This window comes from Tachyglossus aculeatus, chromosome 20 (assembly GCF_015852505.1).
Source record: "Tachyglossus aculeatus isolate mTacAcu1 chromosome 20, mTacAcu1.pri, whole genome shotgun sequence".
Classification (NCBI taxonomy): Eukaryota; Metazoa; Chordata; class Mammalia; order Monotremata; family Tachyglossidae; genus Tachyglossus; species Tachyglossus aculeatus.
The window spans coordinates 15,625,441-15,646,011 of NC_052085.1; the positions used below are offsets into that span (position 1 = coordinate 15,625,441).

The window sequence follows — 20,571 nt, forward strand, 5'->3', positions numbered from 1 at the left end:
TGTTTCGGCAGGAGGTGTTTCTCCACTTGCAGAAACCGTTCTGACCGTAGCAAAGCACTTGGTACAACTGTCAGGTCAAGGAGGATTAGGCCTGAGGAGAATTCGGTCAGCTTGGTAAGGAGGATGCCGCTGGCGCTCTTGAAGACTTCACTGCAGCAGAGTGAAGAGGGTAGAAACTAAACAGCAAAGGGTCAAAACTGTAGTAAGAGGGCAAGTGGTTGTATACAACCTACTTGGAGCCATGCTGAGAAACAGCGTGGCTCCATGGAAAGAGTGCAGGCTTTGGAGTCAGAGGTCATGGATTCAAATCCCAACTCCACCAATTAGCTGTGTGACTTTGGGCAAGTCACTTCACTTCTCTGGGCCTCGGTTACCTCATCTGTAAAATGTGGATTAAGACTGTGAGCCCACGGTGGGACAACCTGATCACCTTGTAATCTCCCCAGCGCTTACAGCAGTGCTTTGCACGGAGTAAGCGCTTAATAAATGCCATCATCATCATCATCAGGACGGGAATGAGAGGGACATAATGGGGTGGGTTCAATGGGTACAGAGGGTTTTTTTTTATAGACTAGAGGAGACATATCTGAAAGGGAAGGGGAAAGATCCATCAGAGAGTGAGAGGTTGAGGATAAGCCAGGAGGGAGCTGAAAAGAGTGGGAGCAAAGATTTTTACAAGCTTTTTACAAGATTTTTAAAATGAGAAGGGATAGAGTCAGAAGGGGTGGGTTTGGAAAGCAGATGGGAGACCGCTTGAGGCGGTGGCTGATAGAGATGAGGAAGAGGGGATGGAAGGAGTTGGAGGAGGTAGACGGAGACGCTGAGGGGCTCGGTGCTTCTGTCAACCAAGTAGTTGGAGAGCTCATTAGGTGCAAGATCACAAAGCGAGCTGTGGCCGAGTTAGGAACCAAGTCGTAGCTCCATTTTAGATTCCGTGAGAGAAGCCCTAAACCAATGCGCAACAGTGTTTTCTTTCTGAGTGGAAGGAAAATGTGTGCTCTGATAATGCTCTAGCTGTTTAAACTTCAAAATTCCCAGACAGCCACTTACTCGCCTCTTGCTTTGTGTTTCAGGAACAAAAAAAACCCATAAATGGAAAGATCCTTTGGGCCACTACTTGCAAATTATGATTTCAAGCAAAGTGTTGACTACTTAGTTGGCATGTCATAGCAGTGTTGACTACTTAGCCGGAATGTCACAACTTAAGTTTTAACTGGATTAAGAGTCATTTGGTATTGATAAACCAGTACTTTTAGGCTCTATTCAAGTAATGCGGACACTTTGGTAACATGTTAGAAGGCTCTTTTGTGAACAGGATGTTGTTCCTTTGTGCAGGACAGGCGGCTCTTTCTTCTGCACACTTGGTCTCTTATGTGTCTCTTCTGAGAAGCAGCGTGGCTCAGTGTAAAGAGCCCGGGTTTTGGAGTCAGAGGTCTTGGGTTCAAATCCCGGCTCCGCCAACTGTCAGCTGTGTGACTTTGGGCAAGCCACTTAACTTCTCTGTAACTCAGTTACCTCATCTGTAAAATGGGGATTAAAACTGTGGGACAACCTGATGACCTTGTAACCTCCCCAGCGCTTAGAACGGTGCTTTGCACATAGTAAGCGCTTACCAAATGCCATCATTATTATTATTATTATGTGTCAGGGTCAGAGTACTAGGTTCCTGGTTCTAATCATGGTGCTATTAAGTGCTCACTAAGTGTCAGGCCCTGTACTAAGCTCCAGGGTGGATACTAGCTAATCGGGTTGGACCCAATCCCTGTCCCACACAGGGCTCAGTCTCAATCCCCATTTTTACAGATGAGGTAACTAAAGCACAGAGAAGTGAAGTGACTCGTCCACTGGCACACGGCAGACAAGCGGCAGAGCCGGGATTAGGCTTTGTTTTGTTGTCTGTCTCCCCCTTCTAGGCTGTGAGCCCACTTTGGGTAGGGACTGTCTTTATATGTTGCCAACTTGGACTTCCCAAGCGCTTAGTACAGTGCTCTGCACACAGTAAGCGCTCAATAAATACGATTATAAACCCATGACCTTTGGAATCCCAAGCCAGTACTCTATCCGCTCCGCCATGCCGCTTCTCTCGGTCTCTTGGACTTTGGCTCGAAAGGGGAGTTCTGCCGGAAGACCAAGCAATTAAGTTAGCTCTATTCATAAATCGGATTCGGTTTGCCGTCTGTATCTCCTCTTACGGACCGGGAATAGGAGGACGAGTCAAGGCGGGCTCCTGGCTAACACAAGGGACAACTGCCTTGTCCCTTATTTGTGCATCTCAGGTCACACTGTCTTCCTCCTTTCAGATTAAGCTCATCCGAACTTTCTGGCAAGACTGTACCACGATACTTGTGCATCTCTGGGACAAAGGCGTCTGAACCAGCTTCTGCCTGAATGCCTTTGGTATTTCTGACACGGTCAATGGAAATGGGAGGTGGTTAACTGTAGACATTGCTGCTAGTAAGGAAATACTGATCCTACTACCCAGGAAAAGAAGCGCCCTTTCACATCTCATCTGAACTCACAACCTGCATCACGAGTCTCCGTCGACACACTATAACGTGTCGTGTGAAACGTTTGGCTGCTGCATTTGGTTTTTCAGAGTGGGAGCGCGGCTCTGCATGTAAGAGATACCCTGGAAATTATTCAAGCACTGACCAGAGGCGAGTCTTCGTACACGATATGGCCATCTTTCACGGAGGGCTGTAGCGTAAGGGTTTGTACAGTGGTATCTCTAAAAGGAAAACAAAACAAAGATTGTAAAATTAAACAGGAAACAAGCTGGACCGTGAGGATCAGGTAAAAGAAAAAAGGGCGGCTCTAAAAATCAGTAAAGTAGCTATTTGGGAGAAGTTGGAATAAAAGGAGGCGGAAGTAATTGATTAAAATGAGATTTCTGTTAATTTCACTAATTCTGATCTATCCTTTGGTCAATGTTTACAACCAATGGCACTTTCACCCTCATGGCTTTTCAGCTCTGGGGACAAAATCACTATTTCTGTTCTAACAGACTACATCTGGTCCACATCTCCGACAAGTCCTGAGAGCTTCTCTGTGGGGCTAAAAAGAGTTGAGAATTTCTGAGTGAAGCTGGAAAGACCTAATTCAACCCAACAAGGGTCAGCTTTTTTCTGCACCCAGTACGGCTGGCATAGTGGGCTCTGTGAAGTCGCTTCACGTGTCTGTGCCTCAGCTAGCTCATCTGTAATATGGGGATTAAGACTGTGAGCCCCATGTTGGACTGGGGCTAGGTCCAACCTGATTAGCTTGTATCTACCCCAGCGCTTAGAACAGTGCCCGGCACACAGTAAGTGCTTAAAAAAATACCATTATGATGATAATGATGATTACTATTATTATTACAGTCCTGGCACACATTAAGTGCCTAAAAAATACTATGAAAGAACAAACCAGCTTAACCAGCTGCTTAACAGAAGCAGCGTGGCTCAATGGGAAGAGCCTGGGCTTTGGAGTCAGAGTTCATGGGTTCAAATCCCGGCTCCGCCAACTGTCAGCTGGGTGACTTTGGGCAACTCACTTAACTTCTCTGGGCCTCAGTTACCTCATCTGTAAAATGGGGATAAAGACTGTGAGCCCCCCGTGGTACAACCTGATCACCTTGTAACCTCCCCAGTGCTTAGAACAGTGATTTGCACATTTCCCCTTCCCCATACCCCCGCATTACCTCCTTTCCCTCCCCACAGCACCTGTATATATGTTTGTACATATTTATTCTCCCCCTTTTAGACTGTGAGCCCACTGCTGGGTAGGGACTGTCTCTATATGTTGCCAATTTGTACTTCCCAGGCGCTTAGTACAGTGCTCTACACACAGTAAGCGCTCAATAAATATGATTGATGATGAAACCAAAACAAACAAAAAAACCCCCTTCAGAAATCATGTTCCAAAAACTTGAGGCCATCTAAAAATTTTAAAGCATAACAACCGCCCAACACTTATTTAAATCAAACTGCTCAGGGTAATTCTGATATAATCTTGCCCTTTGGGAAGGAGTGGGAAAGGGATTAAGACAAGGAGGGCGGTGACAGAGATGATCCATTGCCACATATTTTTATAGAAGTGTAATCAGAGACTCATGCTAATTATCACATGCTTAGTAAGAAACACCACGGCACCTTCTAACAGTTCACACTGCACCGAATTAAATGAGCAAAAGGAAATCTCACAGCATCTTAATGGGAAAAAAAAATACAGTATTTCTAATTTAACAAATGTCACCCCTCTTCACTGAAGGAGGGATGTTGGAACTGAAATCAGATTTAAAAATTAAAATCACATCTGCCTTCATCTAAAACTGGATAGCAGAACAGCCAGCCAGTTACGATTTTTCTGAGAGAAATATCTGTGCTAGAAAGGAAACCACAGACTTGGAGGACCATGTTTGCTTTCCCGAAAAAGAACATAAAACAAGATAAAGCAGACATGAATTTGGATTTCACTGGAACATGTGGTGAGAATAAGGAATTTACAGGACAAATTGGTTTTATTCGATTCTTATGTTTCTTTCCTGTACAGCAAAGCGAAAAGCATGGATTTGCCATAATTTGTGAAGAGATCTGTAAGATATCGTACAAGATAACATTTTTGTCACCTCCTGAATCAGAGGAAGAGGTTTTATACATTCATTCAATCGTACTTATTGAGCGCTGATTGTGTGAAAAGCATTTACTAAGCACTTGGGAGAGTACAACAACTGACACGTTCCCTGCCCACAATTTGTTATGTGCTTACTATGTGCCTGGTAGTGTACTAAGTGTTGGACTAGATTCAAGAAAACCAGGTTGGACACAGTCCACGTCCCACATGGGGCTCACAATCCCATTTTACAGATGTAGGAGTTGAGGCACAGAGACACTAAGTGACTTGCCCAAGGTCACACAGCAGCCAAGTGGGAGATCTGGGATAAGAACCCAGATCAAGGTGACAGATGCCTGATGTCCTAATAAACCCAGGTGTCACAGTTACAGAGAAGGCCGGATAGTTCTATTGAGTTTAGTGACAACAAGGCTTCAAAGCAAAATGAAAAGGTTTCAGCCATTTGTCAAATGTAATAATGATATTAATGGTACTTGTTAGGCGCTACTGTTTATTTTGTATCCATCCCAGAGCTTAGTACAGTGCTTGGCACATAGTAAGCGCTGAACAAATATCATAATTGTTATTATTACTCATCCACACACTTAGTTCAGGGCTCTGCACGCAGTAAAGACCACTGATTGTTTCATTTTTTCAAGCTAGCCTGCTCACTATGCTTTCTTCTCAACTCTCCTGCTACCAAACTCTTGCTCTCACCCTCTAATCAATCAGTGGCATTTACTGAGCGCTTACTATGGGCACTTGGGAGGGTATTGACGTCCAGCAGACCACTGCTCTCCCCATCTCCAAAGCTCTTCTGAAATCTCATCTCCTCTAGGTGGTCTTCCCTGATTAATAATAATAATAATAATAATAATGACGGCATTTGTTAAGCGCTTACTATGTGCAAAGCACTGTTCTAAGCACTGGGGGGATACAAGGTGATCAGGTTGTCCCATGTGGGGCTCACAGTCTTAATCCCCATTTTACAGATGAGGGAACTGGGGCTCAGAGAAGTTAAGTGACCTGCCCAAGGTCACACAGATGATTACTCCCTCATCTCAAACGAATACTACTGTTTGAGGACTTTTATTCCCAGAGTTCTGCTCATCACAGTCTCAAGGCCATTGTGATTAATTCCCGGTTCACGGGATTTACCCAACCGGCAATTTGCAAAACAATAACTAACAAGAACGATAAATGTGGGGAAAATATATGGGACTCGAAACGCAAAAAGTCACCTCCATAAATATATTTTCTTACTGGATGCGTTGGTGAAAACAACGGTTGACAGGCACAACTGAAAGCCCACCTATCTTCCAGCATTTAAATCATTACCAGGTATCCTATTTTCTAATTACTGTATAAATGATAGGCTCTTATCGCCAATTAAAACCTTGCAGGAAGTGGGGAATTGTCTTTTAAAATCATTAAAGCTCGCATCTCCTTCCCCATCTGTAATTTAGAATTAAAAAACAATCAAAGCCTTTAAACTTTCGAGAGTGATTTAAAATTATCCCCACTGTAATAAAGGTAATTGCATTTTGTGGGGACCAGGCGGATTGCAAAAGTAAGGAAATAAAATTAACACCTAAAGATTAAATGCAATTTGCACTAAGTGTTGCTTGGAGGGGTATAATTTCCTTCAACCTATTTGATTGAAAAAGATCTAAAAATAGTCCTGTTTATTTTGAGAACAACATTCTCCATAATGGCTTTCTCGTCCTATTAGTCTACCGGTGGCTTTTCTTTGCGGAAAAGAACGACTCGAACAGTAGGGCCAAGTGCCCAACGCAAATTTCACTCTCGGGGACCATTTCAAAACAGAATCCCGAGGGACAGACGGTATCGTCTATTTTAAAACATCAAAGCGTTCGAGTAAAACGGTCTTAACCCGCTGGAAAATGACAGGAAGACCCGAAATGAGAACTAGCTGTGGTAACATTACCTGGTGAGAAATAACAGCTGAGCGTTACTAAACCGCAGATATTCAGGTATAAATGAGACACGGTCTGAGACGATCTGTGGTGTTAATTAGTCCTGTTATTAGGCTAATTATCAACGGAGCTTGGAGAGATAGGACGCCAGGAAACAACATGGCACGAGCACAATCAGTGGGGGCTTGTCGGACTGATCCGCGGCCGACTGGAGCAGGGCATTGGGAAAAAAATGCACACCGGTGGCCCAGCTCCAATTTGACTGCTTTCCAAGTGGATTCTGAATCTTTTTTTTTCAGTGCTGAGCTGAGCTTGCTGGACAGGGGACTCTGGCAAGGCAGGACTTGGGTTGCCCTTCACCGACGGCCGGGCAAAGGAGAGGAGTGGGCTCCGAAGCAGAGCCAAACCCTGCCCGAGCCCGCGAACCGCGTCGGGCCCGGTAATCGTTCGGCCACCAGCCAAACTGTCAGCTCCCTCCTCAAATCCGCCAGACGATGACTCTCCTCCGTCTTCAAAGCTTTACCGAAGGCGCATCTCCTTCGAGAGCCCTTCCCTGACTAAGCCCCCCCTTTCCTCTTCTCCCATTCATTCAGTCTTTCAGTCGTATTTACTGAGTGCAGAGCACCGTACTACGTGCTTGGGAAAGTACGATACTGAGGGAAGGCCTCTTGGAGATGTGCCTTCGGTAAGGCTTTGAGATGGGGGAAGAGTAACTGTCTGTCGGATTTGAGGAGGGAAGGCAATCCAGGCCAGCGGCCTGACACGGGCCAAGGGTCGGCACAGTGGGAGAGATGAGATCTGGGCCCGGTGAGAGGGTCAGCGGTAGAGGAGCGAACCGCGCGGCCTTGAGATACATGAACATTTTTTCCAGGAGCAAAAAAGATGACGGTGAATGAGTGGGAGAACGCCTACTATAAAACCCACTCCTAAGAGAGGTGAGGCGTCTAATAAGGTGTCCTGAACCTTACATCCAGCCTACCCTAGCCCCAGCAGACTTTCCCATTGCAAACTGGGACCAAGACGGGCCACAGCGTTCAGTGGTCTGCAGTAACAACATGCGGTAACAGTAACTGTGACTAGACTATGAGCCCACTGTTGGGTAGGGACCGTCTCTATGCGTTGCCAACTTGTACTTCCCAAGCGCTTAGTACAATGCTCTGCACACAGTAAGCACTCAATAAATACAATTGAATGAATGAATGACTCCTGAAAGGACCTCCTCCTCCAGGAGGCCTTCCCAGACTATGCCCCCTTTTTCCTCTGCTCCTCCTCCCCTCCCCATCGCCCCGACTCCCTCCCTCTGCTCTAACCCACTCCCCGCCCCACAGCGCTTGTGCATTTCTGGACATATTTATTATTCTATTAATGATGTGCATATATCTAGAATTCTATTTATTTTTACTGATGCTATTGATACCTGTCTGTTTCGTTTTGTTGTCTGTCTCCCCCTTTCTAGACTGTGAGCCCGTTGCCGGGTAGGGATTGTCTCTGTTGGCGAATTGTACTTTCCAAACGCGTAGTACGGTGGTCCGCACACAATCAATCAGTCAATCGTATTTATTGAGCGCTTACTGTGTGCAGAGCACTGTACTAAGCGCTTGGGCAGTACAAGTCGGCAACACATAGTCTCTACCCAACAGTGGGCTCACAGTCTAGAAGGTCATGGGTTCAATCCACTTAACTTCCCCGTGCCTCAGTTACCTCATCTGTAAACTGGGGATAATAACAATAACCGTGGCATTTGTTAAGCGCTTACTACGTGCAAAGCACTGTTCAGGTTACAAGGTTGAGGGAACTAAGGCCCGGAGAAGTTAGGTGACTTGCCCGAAGTCACACAGCTGACAATTCCACTGGGCTCCCCCCGAGGGACGACCTCATCCCCCCCTGCGCTTAGAACGGTGCTTTGCACATAGTAAGCGCCTAATCAATCCCATCATCGTTATTATTATGCGGGGCCGGGAGGGCCCCCAATGACTGCCCGACCAGACTGTCCCCGGCGCTTCGCAGAGCGCTTCGCACACGGTGGTAACACGATGGAGGCGGAGGCCTCCCCACCGGGCCCAATCCTTCCGCCCGCCCTCACGACACAGTAAGCGCTCAATAAATATGACTGCCTGAACAAATGAATGAATGAAAGCACTGGACTCGACTTTAAAGCAATCACCTAGTTTTCTCCTACCTGACATCGCTACTCTCCTCTACTCCAGCCCAGCCGGCACACGTTGCTCCTCTCACGCTCACCTTCTCACTGTACCCCAATCTCACCTATCTCACCACCGACCCCTCGCCCACGTCTTGCGTCTGCCCTGGAACGCCCTCCCTCCTCCTAGCTGACAATTACTCTCCCTACTGAAGGCACATGGCCTCGACGAGGCCTTCCCTAAGCTCTCCTTTCCTCTTCTCCCACTCCCTTCTGACTTTATTCATCCCCCCTCCCAGCCCCGCAGCGCTTCTGTACATACCTGTCATTTATTTATTTATATTGTCTGTCTCCCCCATAAGGAGAAAGCTCCTTATGGGCAGGGAAATGTGCCTGTTATATCGTCCTCTCCCGAGCGCTTAGTACAGTGTTTTGCACACAGTAAGCGCTCAATAAATCTGACTGATTGACATGATTGAGCTAGGAGTGACTAAGAACCTGAGTGGCTAACAGGATCTACTTTCAAGGTTGGCCTGACCTGAGTCTCTGGGTTCTCCCCATTTTAGACTGTGAGCCCACTGCTGGGTAGGGACTGTCTCTATATGTTGCCAACTTGGACTTCCCGAGCGCTTAGTACAGGGCTTTGCAAACAGTAAGCGCTCAATAAATCTGACTGATTGACATGATTGAGCTAGGAGTGACTAAGAACCTGAGTAGCTAACAGGATCTACTTTCAAGGTTGGCCTGACCTGAGTCTCTGGGTTCTCCCCCTTTTAGACTGTGAGCCCACTGCTGGGTAGGGACTGTCTCTATATGTTGCCAACTTGGACTTCCCAAGCGCTTAGTACAGTGCTCTGCACACCGTAAGCGCTCAATAAATACGACTGATGATGATGATGACGACTTTGGGTCACAAACTGCATAAAACTTTGAGGCATGGAAGTGAAACAGGAGGAGGAACTGCTTCTGTTCACCCTCTCTTGCCCTCCTTGTTTGACTTGCAAAAGCCCAGAGCAGGGCTCAAATCAATTCAGTCATTCATTCAATCGTATTTATTGAGCGCTTACTGTGTGCAGAGCACTGTACTAAGCGCCTGGGAGAGTACAATATAACAATAAGCGGACACAGTCCCTGCCCACGACGAGCTCGGAGTTTAGAGACGGTATTCTTTGAGCGCTTACTATATCATCATCAATCGTATTTATTGAGCGCTTACTATGTGCAGAACATTGTCCTAAGCGCTTGGGAATGAGCAGCCACATTCCCCGTCATAAAGATCTTTACGAAGTTAAAATGATATTCAAACTGAGAACTGGAAAAAAAATGAAATCCCCCTATATTAAATTAAATTTAGCATCCTTTTAGATTCTAAATTTAGATTTTTTTCCCCAAATACTGGAAGGATGTAGATCTCAGCTCTAACGTAAGGCCCTCTAGGGCTAGACTCCTGCTGGCAACCAGAAGCAAAAATGTTCCATTTTTAGACACTTCAGAGGGGGTGTGCCGTGGATTATACACATTCCTGTTCCCTGCTTATGTGCTCTGTAAACATCCTCTCTGGTCTGTCAGCACACAGTTACCCTACTCCGTTAACTGCCCCCTTTCTTCTTGAAAAATCATGGAGAATAAGGCAAATAATCTCTCCAGCACCACCATAAACAAAATTGTTATCTCTCCCCTCAGGAACATATAATAAAATAAAAGACATGGTAGATGCCCTTTGAGGAGCTTACTACCTAAACAGGGAGACAAGCAAATACAAGCCTTCAATAAGCGCATGAAAAATTTAGAATCTAGAATTCAGAAACGATTTTCCGAAGTAATAATAATAATAATAATAATGATGATGGTATTTGTTAAGCGCTTACTAGGTGCAAAGCACTGTTCTAAGCGCTGGGGAGGTTACAAGGTGATCAGGTTGTCCCTCGGGGGGCTCACAGTTTTAATCCCCATTTTACAGATGAGGGAACTGAGGCACAGAGAAGTGAAGTGACTTGCCCAAAGTCACACAGCTGACAGTTGGTGGAGCCGGGATTTGAACCCATGACCTCTGACTCCAAAGCCCGGGCTCTTTCCTACTGAGCCACGCCGCTTCCCAGTAAGCATTTAAACCACTTGGTAAGAAAACTGACAGAAAAATAGGAAAACCGACACCTAGAAGCACCATGGCCTCGTCGAAGGAGCCCAGGCCTGGGGGTCGGAGGCCCTGAGTTCTAATTCCGGCTCAGCCGCTTGTCTGCCGTGTGACCTTGGGCGAGTCACATAACTTCCGTGCGCCTCAGGTTCGTCGCCTGCAAAATGAGGATGAAATCCTACTCCTTCTGACTTGGGTCTGAGCTCCCTAAAATTTCCCTTGCTCCTCTACGAGTACACGGTGGGTGTTATTCGAGGCTGTGATTCCCTGTCTTTGCAGGGCCCCCTCTCTGTTCACTACCCAGAAGCAGCGAGAACACTCTAGCAGCTCGCCCACAGCAGACAAGAGGCAGAGCCGGGACTAGAACCCATGACCTTATGTTGCCAACTTGTACTTCCCAAGCGCTTAGTACAGTGCTCTGCAGAGCACTGTAAGCGCTCAATAAATACGATTGATTGATTGATTGATTGACCTGCTGACTCTCAAGCCCGTGCTCTAGCCACTGAGCATCTGGAGGGGGCCGGCTGTTCGTCGGTACTCCCTCCTCCACGCAAACGGTCCCTGGGGAGAAACTTGCACAACCTTCCCACGTCCTAAGACTCTCGACTCATCGTGGGGACGGGTCTTCCAGCTCGGTGGTACCGTACTTTCTCAGGTGCTTAGTACAGTGCTCTGCATAGAGGAAGCGCTCAATAAATACCACTGATTGATTGTGGTGTTTCCAGGGGAGTGCCGCGGAGCCCCCCGGTTGCCAGGAGGCTTTGAGCATCATGTGGATTTAGACTTCGGCTCAAGTTCTGCTCATTCAGAGGCTGGGGCTTGGTAGTGATGGAAGAAGAAACCCGAGGTGGCATAAGAGTGCTGGGCTACTTCGATATCCAGCTCCTGTGGCAGTTGCCCCCTAGACTGTATGCGCGTTGTGGGCAGGGAACGTGTCTGTTCATTGTTGCATTGTACTTTCCCAAGCACTTACTACAGCGCTCTGCACACACTAAGTGCTCAATAAATACGACAGCTGGCTGATTGAGTAGGGAGGGGAGAGGGGAACTTGGTCCCTGCAGCGGAGGAAGGTTACCCTGGGTTCAAATCCCGGCTCCGCCAACTGCCAGCTGTGTGACTTTGGGCAAGTCACTTAACCTCTCTGGGCCTCAGGTACTTCATCTGTAAAATGGGGATTAAGACTGTGAGCCCCCCTCCGTGGGACAGCCTGATCACCTTGTAACCTCCCCAGCTCTTAGAACAGTGCTTTGCACGTAGTAAGCGCTTAATAAATGCTATCATCATCATCATCACTGATTAATCAACAATCAAGGGTACTTACGGAGTGCTTTCTGTGCACAGAGCACTGTAATACGTCATCGGGAGAGCAGAATGAATACAATAGAGTTGGCGGATTTCTAGACTGTGAGCCTTTGTGGGCAGGGACTGTCTCTATTACTTGCCGAATTGTACTTCCCAAGCGCTTGGTACAGTGCTCGGCGCACAGTAAGCGCTCAATAAATACGACTGAATGAATTCAATCCCTGCCCTCAAGGAGTTTACCGTATAGCTAGTGAGCTGGGTCCCAAGTTCCCCCTCCACCACCACTAACTGCTTTTCAAAAACACCCTGAACACTTGGTTGGAGATTCCTCAGAGAAGCCAACGATTTCTCTCTGTGCTGTTATCCTTCAATAGCTACATGGCACGCACTTACGTCACCCGTGGTTTCGATACCAAAGGGAATGTGTTTCATGTTCTGTTGTATTCTCCCAAGAGCTTAGTACGGGGCTATGCACACATTAAGCGCTCAATAAATACGATTAATAATGCAACAGCAAAAAAAGACACACTCTAGGTCGAATGTAGTCTCTGCATTTTTTCCTCTCAAATTAACTGTGTAAGCCCTGCCTTACAGGAGAACTACGTGGGACCATCTCTGCTCTGAAGGGTGTCTATTGATACTGTTAAGAAAGCTTTTTAAAATTAATTGATCATACCTGTTGAATGCTTAATGTGTGCAGATCACTGTACTAAGCGCTTGGGAGAATACAATGTAACGGACACACTCCCTGCCCACGATGAGCAGTACTTTTCCCATTTTTAAGGTGAGGGATAATGAAAACAAGACTGGAAGAAAAAGGACTTAATAAAAATGATGATTTAAAGAAATATTAAAGAACACTATGAAGGGCAGAGGGTTTGGGTTAGATTACTAAACTAAGCAGATATTTGATAGAAACTGTAATTAATTAAGGGCTTCAATCTCTTACCTGTGCAGCTGAATGTATTCTCTGGGTCTGTTAAGCAGATGGAGGAATCTGTCAACAATCTTGTTTTTTCCCACACCCTACAATTATATGAAAAATATTTACCATTAAAGGGTATCTCACCATTTTCTAAAGTGGCAAGTCTTGAATTCTTCATTCATTCATTTTTAGACTGTAAGCCCACTGCTGGGTAGGGACTGTCTCTATATGTTACCAACTTGTACTTCCCAAGCGCTTAGTACAGTGCTTTCCACACAGTAAGCGCTCAATAAATACGATTGATGATGATTCCCTCATTCAATCGTATTTATTGAGCACTTACTGTGTGCAGAGCACCCTTCTAGGTTCATTCAATCATTCCATTGTATTTCTTGAGGGCTTACGGTGTGCAGAGCACTGTACTAAGCGCTTGGGAAAGTACAATACAACAATAAACAGTTACCTTCCCCGCCCGCAATGAGCTTACAGTCTAGAGGTAGGGAGACATCAATACAAATAAATAAAATTACAGCTACTTACACAGATGCCGTGGGGCAGGGAGAGGGGGAGAACAAAGGGAGCAAGTCAGGGGAACGCAGGAGGGAGTGCAAGATGAGGAAAAGCGGGGCTTAGTCTGGGAAGGCCTCTTGGAGGAGGAGACGGGCCTTCAATAAGGCTTTGAAGGTGGTGGGGGCAGGATACAAAATGAGCTGCTCTGTGGGAGACTGCATGCCAGCCAGGAGGGCAGGACAAACGTTTGAAAACGTACAGAGGCCTAAACTCAAACAAGACGATGTCACGGTGAGTTGCTGAGGGCTTGCTGCAGTAGACCGAACAGCTCGGGGAAGAACGATTGGGAGAGAGCCATCGGGAGAGGAGCTTCTCTCTTCGCCACCGTCTCCGTGAGGAGTGAGGCAGCCGAAAAGCAGAGACAGGCTCTGTAGGGCCCAAACCCAGTAGCCCAGCAAGGAGCTCGCTTTATGCACAAAAAACGGAGGAGGGAGAATCAGTCATCCCCGGGTTTTCCTTTGTCATACCCAAAATCTTCAGAAGACAGCCATCTATTCCCTTCTATAAGCCTTCTTTCCTCCTGCACGCCTTCCCTCTCTGAGGATGCTAGTGGGGTCCCTCCTACTTAATAATAATAATAATTTGGTATTTCCCAAGTGCTTACTTAAGCAGTGAGAAGCAGCGTGGCTTGGGAGTCAACAGGTTGTGGGTTCCAATCCCGGCTCCGCCACCTGTCAGCTGTGTGACTTTGGGCAAGTCACTTCACTTCTCTGGGCCTCAGTTACCTCATCAGTAAAATGGGGATGAAGACTGTGAGCCCCACGTGGGACAGGGGCTGTGCTCAATGCGATTTGCTTGTATCCACCCCCGTGCTTAGGACAGTGACTGGCACATAGTAAGCACTTAAGAAATACACAGTTATTACTATTATTGTCGCAGGGGATGCCTCCAGATTCCGGACTCAGGGATAAGGCAAAGCAGAGCAAGCTGAGAAAAACTGTTCATTCTTTCCCCAAGACTGGCAAGGATGTCACTAGGGTGCCTGAATATGCCACTTGGGGACTCGCGGTCCTCAAAGATCAAATCCGTCTCCCCTTCCCGCGTCTCAGAGAGACAAGGAGGTGGCCCTGGTGATTGCGAGGGCGGGCCTGCTCTCTAACAACGAGAACGGAAGAACCATTAGCAAGCTGACGGATTATGGCAGAGAACAGGACGCTGTGGAGGAAACCTATCCGTAGCGTCGCTGTGAATCGGAAACCATTCGACGGCACTTGATAATAACGATAACGCCTGCTCTCTCTCCGCGGCTATCGCCGAGGAACGGCACACTTTATATGGCCGGGGCGATGCCCCACGCCAAGCGGGGGCCTCGGAGAAATGATCCTATTACAACCCAACTAGCACATTTCGCTCCTCTGATGCCGACCTACTGGATCACCCCTCGTCCTCCCTCTGGCCCAGAGTCCCCTCCGCATCCAGATCTGACAGACCATCATTCTCCCTCATCATCAAAGCCCTCCTAAAAATCACAGCTCCTTCAAAAGTTCTCTATTCACCCTTCCATCAGCATAACTTCCCCTATTTGCCCTCCTTTTTGCATTACCTTTGCACTTAAGCCGTATCTTCGAGCACCGCTTTTCACCCCTCTTCCACAGCACTTATTTTATTTGTTTCTTTTATTATCTGTCTTTCCCGTCAGCTCCTTGTGGGCAGGGATCGTGTCTAGCCTGCTCTGCTGTATTGTATTCTCCCAACTGTACGGTGCTCTGCCTACAGTACGTGCTCAATAAGTTCAAGTGCTTGATTGATAAACCCTGGGCCCCATTCAGTAGCTGACGCAGCCCCAAACGCAGGGCTGATCTTACAACGACGAAACAACAATGCCTTGGGGTGCAATGTTCCGTTTAGAGTTCAGCTAATTCAGATCACATGCTGTTTACTGCTTCTCAATTAAAAAAAAATTAATGAATTTTTAGGTTTACCCTGCTTCGTTCTCCATTTTCTACAGGAATGAACAAAAAAATGTATTTTTGATGGTCACCACTTTAAATTCCTGAAAAAAGGAATCCCAATGGTTCACTGGGCTCGATAACTGTGACTCTAGACTGTGAGCCCGTTGTTGGGGAGGGACCGTCTCTATATGTTGCCAACTTGTACGTCCCAAGCGCTTAATACAGTGCTCTGCACACAGTAAGCACTCAATAAATACGATTGAATGAATAACAAATAACAATTATATTAGGCTTCCTTTAGCCCTTCAGTTGGCTATGACTTGGACATAAGTGAAAACACCAGTGGTGCCACAGGAAGCCATTAAAACATTCCTTGCTTTCCCCGGGTTCAGTGTCAGGGAAATGAGAGGAGAGAATGGGGGAAACAAGAGAAAACGGAAAATATAAAGGAGAGAAAAGTGAGCTAAAACATGCCCCGGACCAGTGGCAGTTCCTATGTGACACCACTGGTAATACATCCCAGTGTCATGAAATCACTCCAATGACCACGTCATCGACAGAGAGAAGTGTTGGAGTTGTATGTTGAACTTCCTACCCTTCCCCAGAGCCCGTGATCAGACCAGATGGCTTTCCTTTGTGTCTTGCAATTGTTTAGGGCCCTACTCTCAACCAAATGGGTGCAGTCGTGAACCCACCGTACTTTTCTCAATTCCAACACATCTGGTTTGGCTTTCACAATGTTCTGACTGAAAAAGAGGCTTGTATTTCTCCTCCAGAGCACATGGAAACTGAAGTGTCGGGCTACCCGGCCATCTCTCAAGAGCTAGCTAGGGAGGTTATGTTCCAATTAGCACCTCAGATAAGTTTCCATCCGGTGCGCAGGGAGTGGATGTGTACGCGGGTACCAGACCTCAAACAGCCATATGATTTATTCGGTCCTGACCATGTTGCCAAACCGCTCATCTTACTGAGGAACGGGAAGCTATCAGGCTAAACGGGGACACGGAGCTGTTTACTCCAGATGGAAGGCAGTCCCAAGATGGTTTGTATCCGCTGAATGCTTTGTTTATCCGTGTTCCGCTAAACCCAGTCATCCGAGAGAGAACATTCCCAGAATCTCTAAAAACTCCTAAAACCCGGCTTAAATTTAAAGCTAAAACCATTCCAAACACTCTCATGCTTTCGAATAACTGCAAGGGGCTACTGGCTAAGGAGGGTGACCAAAAAGTGCACTGAAGAGTTCACTTCTCAGCTCTCCCGGAAAGTTTCTCAATCAAGAAGCACAGAAAACCTTTCAGACATGAAGCAGACCAGCTTAGAAACTGGCAGACATCTCTCTCTCTCTCTTCCTCTCTGCATTTGAGAAGGTCTGTAAGCTCCTTGTGGGCAGAGGTAATGTCGACCAACTCCACTGTAACCCTCCAAATGTTTATACAGTGCTCCAATACTCTAAGTCTTCCTGGTTTACAACCTGGTCCCCAAAAGCAGCCCTCCTGTGTAGTTTTCTCAGCTGAACCAGGCCTGCTTTCAGGAAAAGCAAGGTTCCGGTTGCTCCCTTGTCCACTGTAGGTGAGGAGAACTTCCAAGATAAAAGGACCGCCTCTCCTCAAACTCACCTGGTTGCCAACCAGCAGCAGGTGTTCTCCCAGGAGAAAATCTTGCAGCATATCCTCCATCACAATCATGTGCTAGAAGAGAGCAAACCTGCAATCAGTTAGGTTTCTTGCCCAATAGCAAAATACGTCGGAGGGTCAAAGACATCTGGTCAAAAGGACTCAGGATAGGGTCTTTTTAGCTGCATGCACTCCCCCTGACGCACACACACGTACATATACACGCTTTTATATTTTCCACCGTACATGGGGAGAAATACCAATCAAGGATGAAGATTTAAAAAATGCCGTTCTTACACGATTCAAAAATTAGGCCCAATTAACTCCAAAATTACTCCAATTAAAATAGTCTTTGACTTTTGTTCTGCAACAAGTCAGACCGATTCAACTCCAGCTAACGCTAAGTGATGTCGGATAATCTGTACAATTACTCCAAATTAGCTACATGAAGCCTGTCTGAAGTACTCCTTTCCTCTAATTTATAAACCCCATTACACTAACCTCTCATCTTACCTTTGATTATGTATTTACAGAAATGAGAAACATTCCGAATTACCACCACCCTAATACCCTGTTTAAAATTAAAGTATTACTATGTGAGGATTGTGACTCCTCAAGAAATCCAGGTTGCTTTTCCAGCAGAAGTTTCTCCGAATACATTACTAGTCTCTTGGATCAGAGAAAATAGGTCATCTGTAAGTAGGTGAGGCGAGGGCCTTAGAGGATGAATTTCTGTTGCTGACTGCACAGATACCACCATCGTCACCATTTTTTCTCTCCCAAGAAGGGACTCTGCTCGCTTAAAGTCAGTGATTTTCAAAGTACAGAGATTATTGAAATGCCTCACTTGTAAAGAAAGAAAAAGTTAATGTTTTGATGTGCAGGATTCCAGATGAGTAAATCTGGTGTTTTATCAGGTTTCCACTCAAATGGTATCAGCAAATCACACTCCGACGTATCCTGCTGTTGGTCAAGAAACCTACCTGATTGCAGGTTTGCTCTCTTTAGCATATGATTCTAATGATTTGGTGATACCATCTGAGTGGACACCTGATAAAACACCAGATTTTCTCACCAAAATCACACACACACAAAAAAAACATTATCAAAACTACAGCGGCACGGCCCGCTCAAAGAAGCAGGGGCCCGGGAGTCAGAGGACCTGGGTTCTAATCCTAGCTCAGCCACTTGACCGCTGTGTGACCACAGGCAAGTCACTTACCTTCTCTGGGCCTCAGCTTCCTCATCTGTAAAACAGGGATTCAATACCTGATAAAAGCCTATGAGAATTCCTGCTCCTTGGCTGCGTGAATTGAGAGCCGAAATTCCCGATAAGATGGAAACCTTCTGAGATGGGTCCTGTTCTGTTTAAATTAAGAGTTTTGAGGAAGGTACTTACTTGGGCGTTTTCATAAAACAGAACATCAGGCACTTTCATTTTTTCACTGGGGTTATGGACTGGTACAGTAGTAGCCCCAATCTTCAGCCAACCAGACTTGATCTCACCTGCAAATTGAGCACATACCAAGAAGTTACCGATCCACATCTGCCAGACAAATTCATGTGGAATTCATGTGGCTCAGCGGAAAGAGCACGGGCTTTGGAGTCAGAGGTCAGGGGTTCGAATCCCGGCTCCACCACAAGTCTGCTGTGTGACCTTGGGCAAGTCACTTAACTTCTGAGCCTCAGTTCCCTCATCTGTAAAAATGGGGATTAAGACTGCGAGCTCCACGTGGGACAACTTGATCACACTGTATCCCCCCCAGTGCTTAGAACAGTGCTTTGCACATAGTAAGCGCTTAACAAATGCCATCATTATTATTATTATTATGTGCAAAGACAGGGAGATGACCACCCCTTGCCGGGGACCAAGGAACCCAAAAAGGTAGATGTGCAGGGACCCCCCCACCCACAAACAAGTCGTGCCCCATTCTACCCCCAAGGAGCCGGGTTTCCCCTCAGTATTACGCACTGGGTAGCATCAAGGCTAGCCCCACACATGGAAGACTTCCCAACGCATCCACTCTGACCTCGAAATTAGATGTTTCTGAAGAACCACAAACATATTCTTTACAGCGAGTTGCCTCTCTGAAGGGCTTGGATTTATTCTGTGTATTTGTCTATGTCTTCAAATTGTCTTTGCTTTTTGTTTCACCTCTCCTTAGGTGACTGTTGCCAGCCACAGGGCCCTGATATTTTTTTTATGTGAGCTCTTTGAGGGTCATTAGCCATACCTAGAGAAGCAGCTTGGCCTAGTGGAAAGCGCCTGGGCTCTAATCCTGGATCCGCCACTTGCCTGCTGTGTGACCTCGGGCAAGTCACTTAACTTCTCTGGGCCTCAGTTCCCTCAGCTGCAAAATGGGGATTCAATACCTCTTCTCTCTCCTGATTAGACTGTGAGCACAGAGTGGAACAGGGACTGTGTCCAACCTGATTTGCCTGTATCTAGTCCAGAACTTGATATAGTGATTGGCAGATAGTAAGCGCGTAACGAAAACCACAATAATAATGCTAATTATTATAATTATAATTATTAAAACTACTAATAATTCCCACCTGCTTATTCTTTCCCAATACACAACACAGTGCTCTGCATAAAGTAAGCTCTTAATGAATGTAATTATTACAACTACTACTGGTACTCTTACTACCAATACACAATACAGTGCTCTGAATAAAGTAAGCTCGTAATGAATGTAATTATTACAACTACTACTGGTACTCTTACTACTAAAAGAATACCAAGATTTAGATCGCTTTTTAGTATTCCACCAATGTTCCTGAATTCCAGCCACTATGACAGAAGTTAAGCTATGCACTGTTAACCAAACTGTTAAATGCATTATTTCAATTGTTCTCAGCTATTTCCCACAGAAACGACGGTTGGTGATGATGATGGTGGTGGTATGTGTTAAGCGCTTACTATGTGCCAAGCATTGTTCTAAGCGCTGGGGGAGATGCAAGGTTATCAGGTTGTCCCATGTGGGGCTCAAAGTCTTAATTCCCATTTTACAGCTGAGGTAACTGAGGCACAGAGAAGTGAAGTGACTTGCCCAAAGTCACCCAGCTGACAAGTGGCGGAGCAGGGATTAGAACCCATGACCTCAGACTCCCAAGCCCGGGCTCTTTCCACTACGCCAGGCTGCTTCTCTACTTGCTCATTTGTGAATGAGCAAGAGAAGAAAGGGTGGAGGGGGAAAGTTCAAGAATACATCTATCAATGTAGCAGAGATTCCTTGACATTTACAGGAGAGGAAAAAAAGGAGCATTATCTTCCAGGAAGGAAGAGATATTCAGCAATTTGTACACATCCACAACTTATTTATTTGTATTAATGCCTGTCTCCCCCTCTAGACTGTAAGCTTGCTACGGATAGGGAATGTGATGACAAACTCTCTTTTATTGTACTCTCCCCAACGTTTACTACAGTGCTCTGCCCACATCAGGCACTCAATAAATACGACAGAT

General features: G+C 46.2%; 1 protein-coding gene across 2 annotated transcripts in view; it reads right to left on the reverse strand.

Moving 5' to 3' along the window:
* Nucleotides 1-20,571, reverse strand: part of VWA8 (von Willebrand factor A domain containing 8) — a 155,534-nt gene that overhangs the window by 68,307 nt on the left and 66,656 nt on the right. For both annotated transcript variants that reach the window (XM_038762124.1, XM_038762125.1), the window contains exons 19-22: nt 18,503-18,609; nt 17,107-17,178; nt 13,053-13,129; nt 2,653-2,728 (exon numbers count right to left, since the gene is read on the reverse strand). In XM_038762124.1, the coding sequence (XP_038618052.1) occupies nt 2,653-2,728; nt 13,053-13,129; nt 17,107-17,178; nt 18,503-18,609 (332 nt within the window). The remainder of the gene's footprint in view (nt 1-2,652; nt 2,729-13,052; nt 13,130-17,106; nt 17,179-18,502; nt 18,610-20,571) is intronic.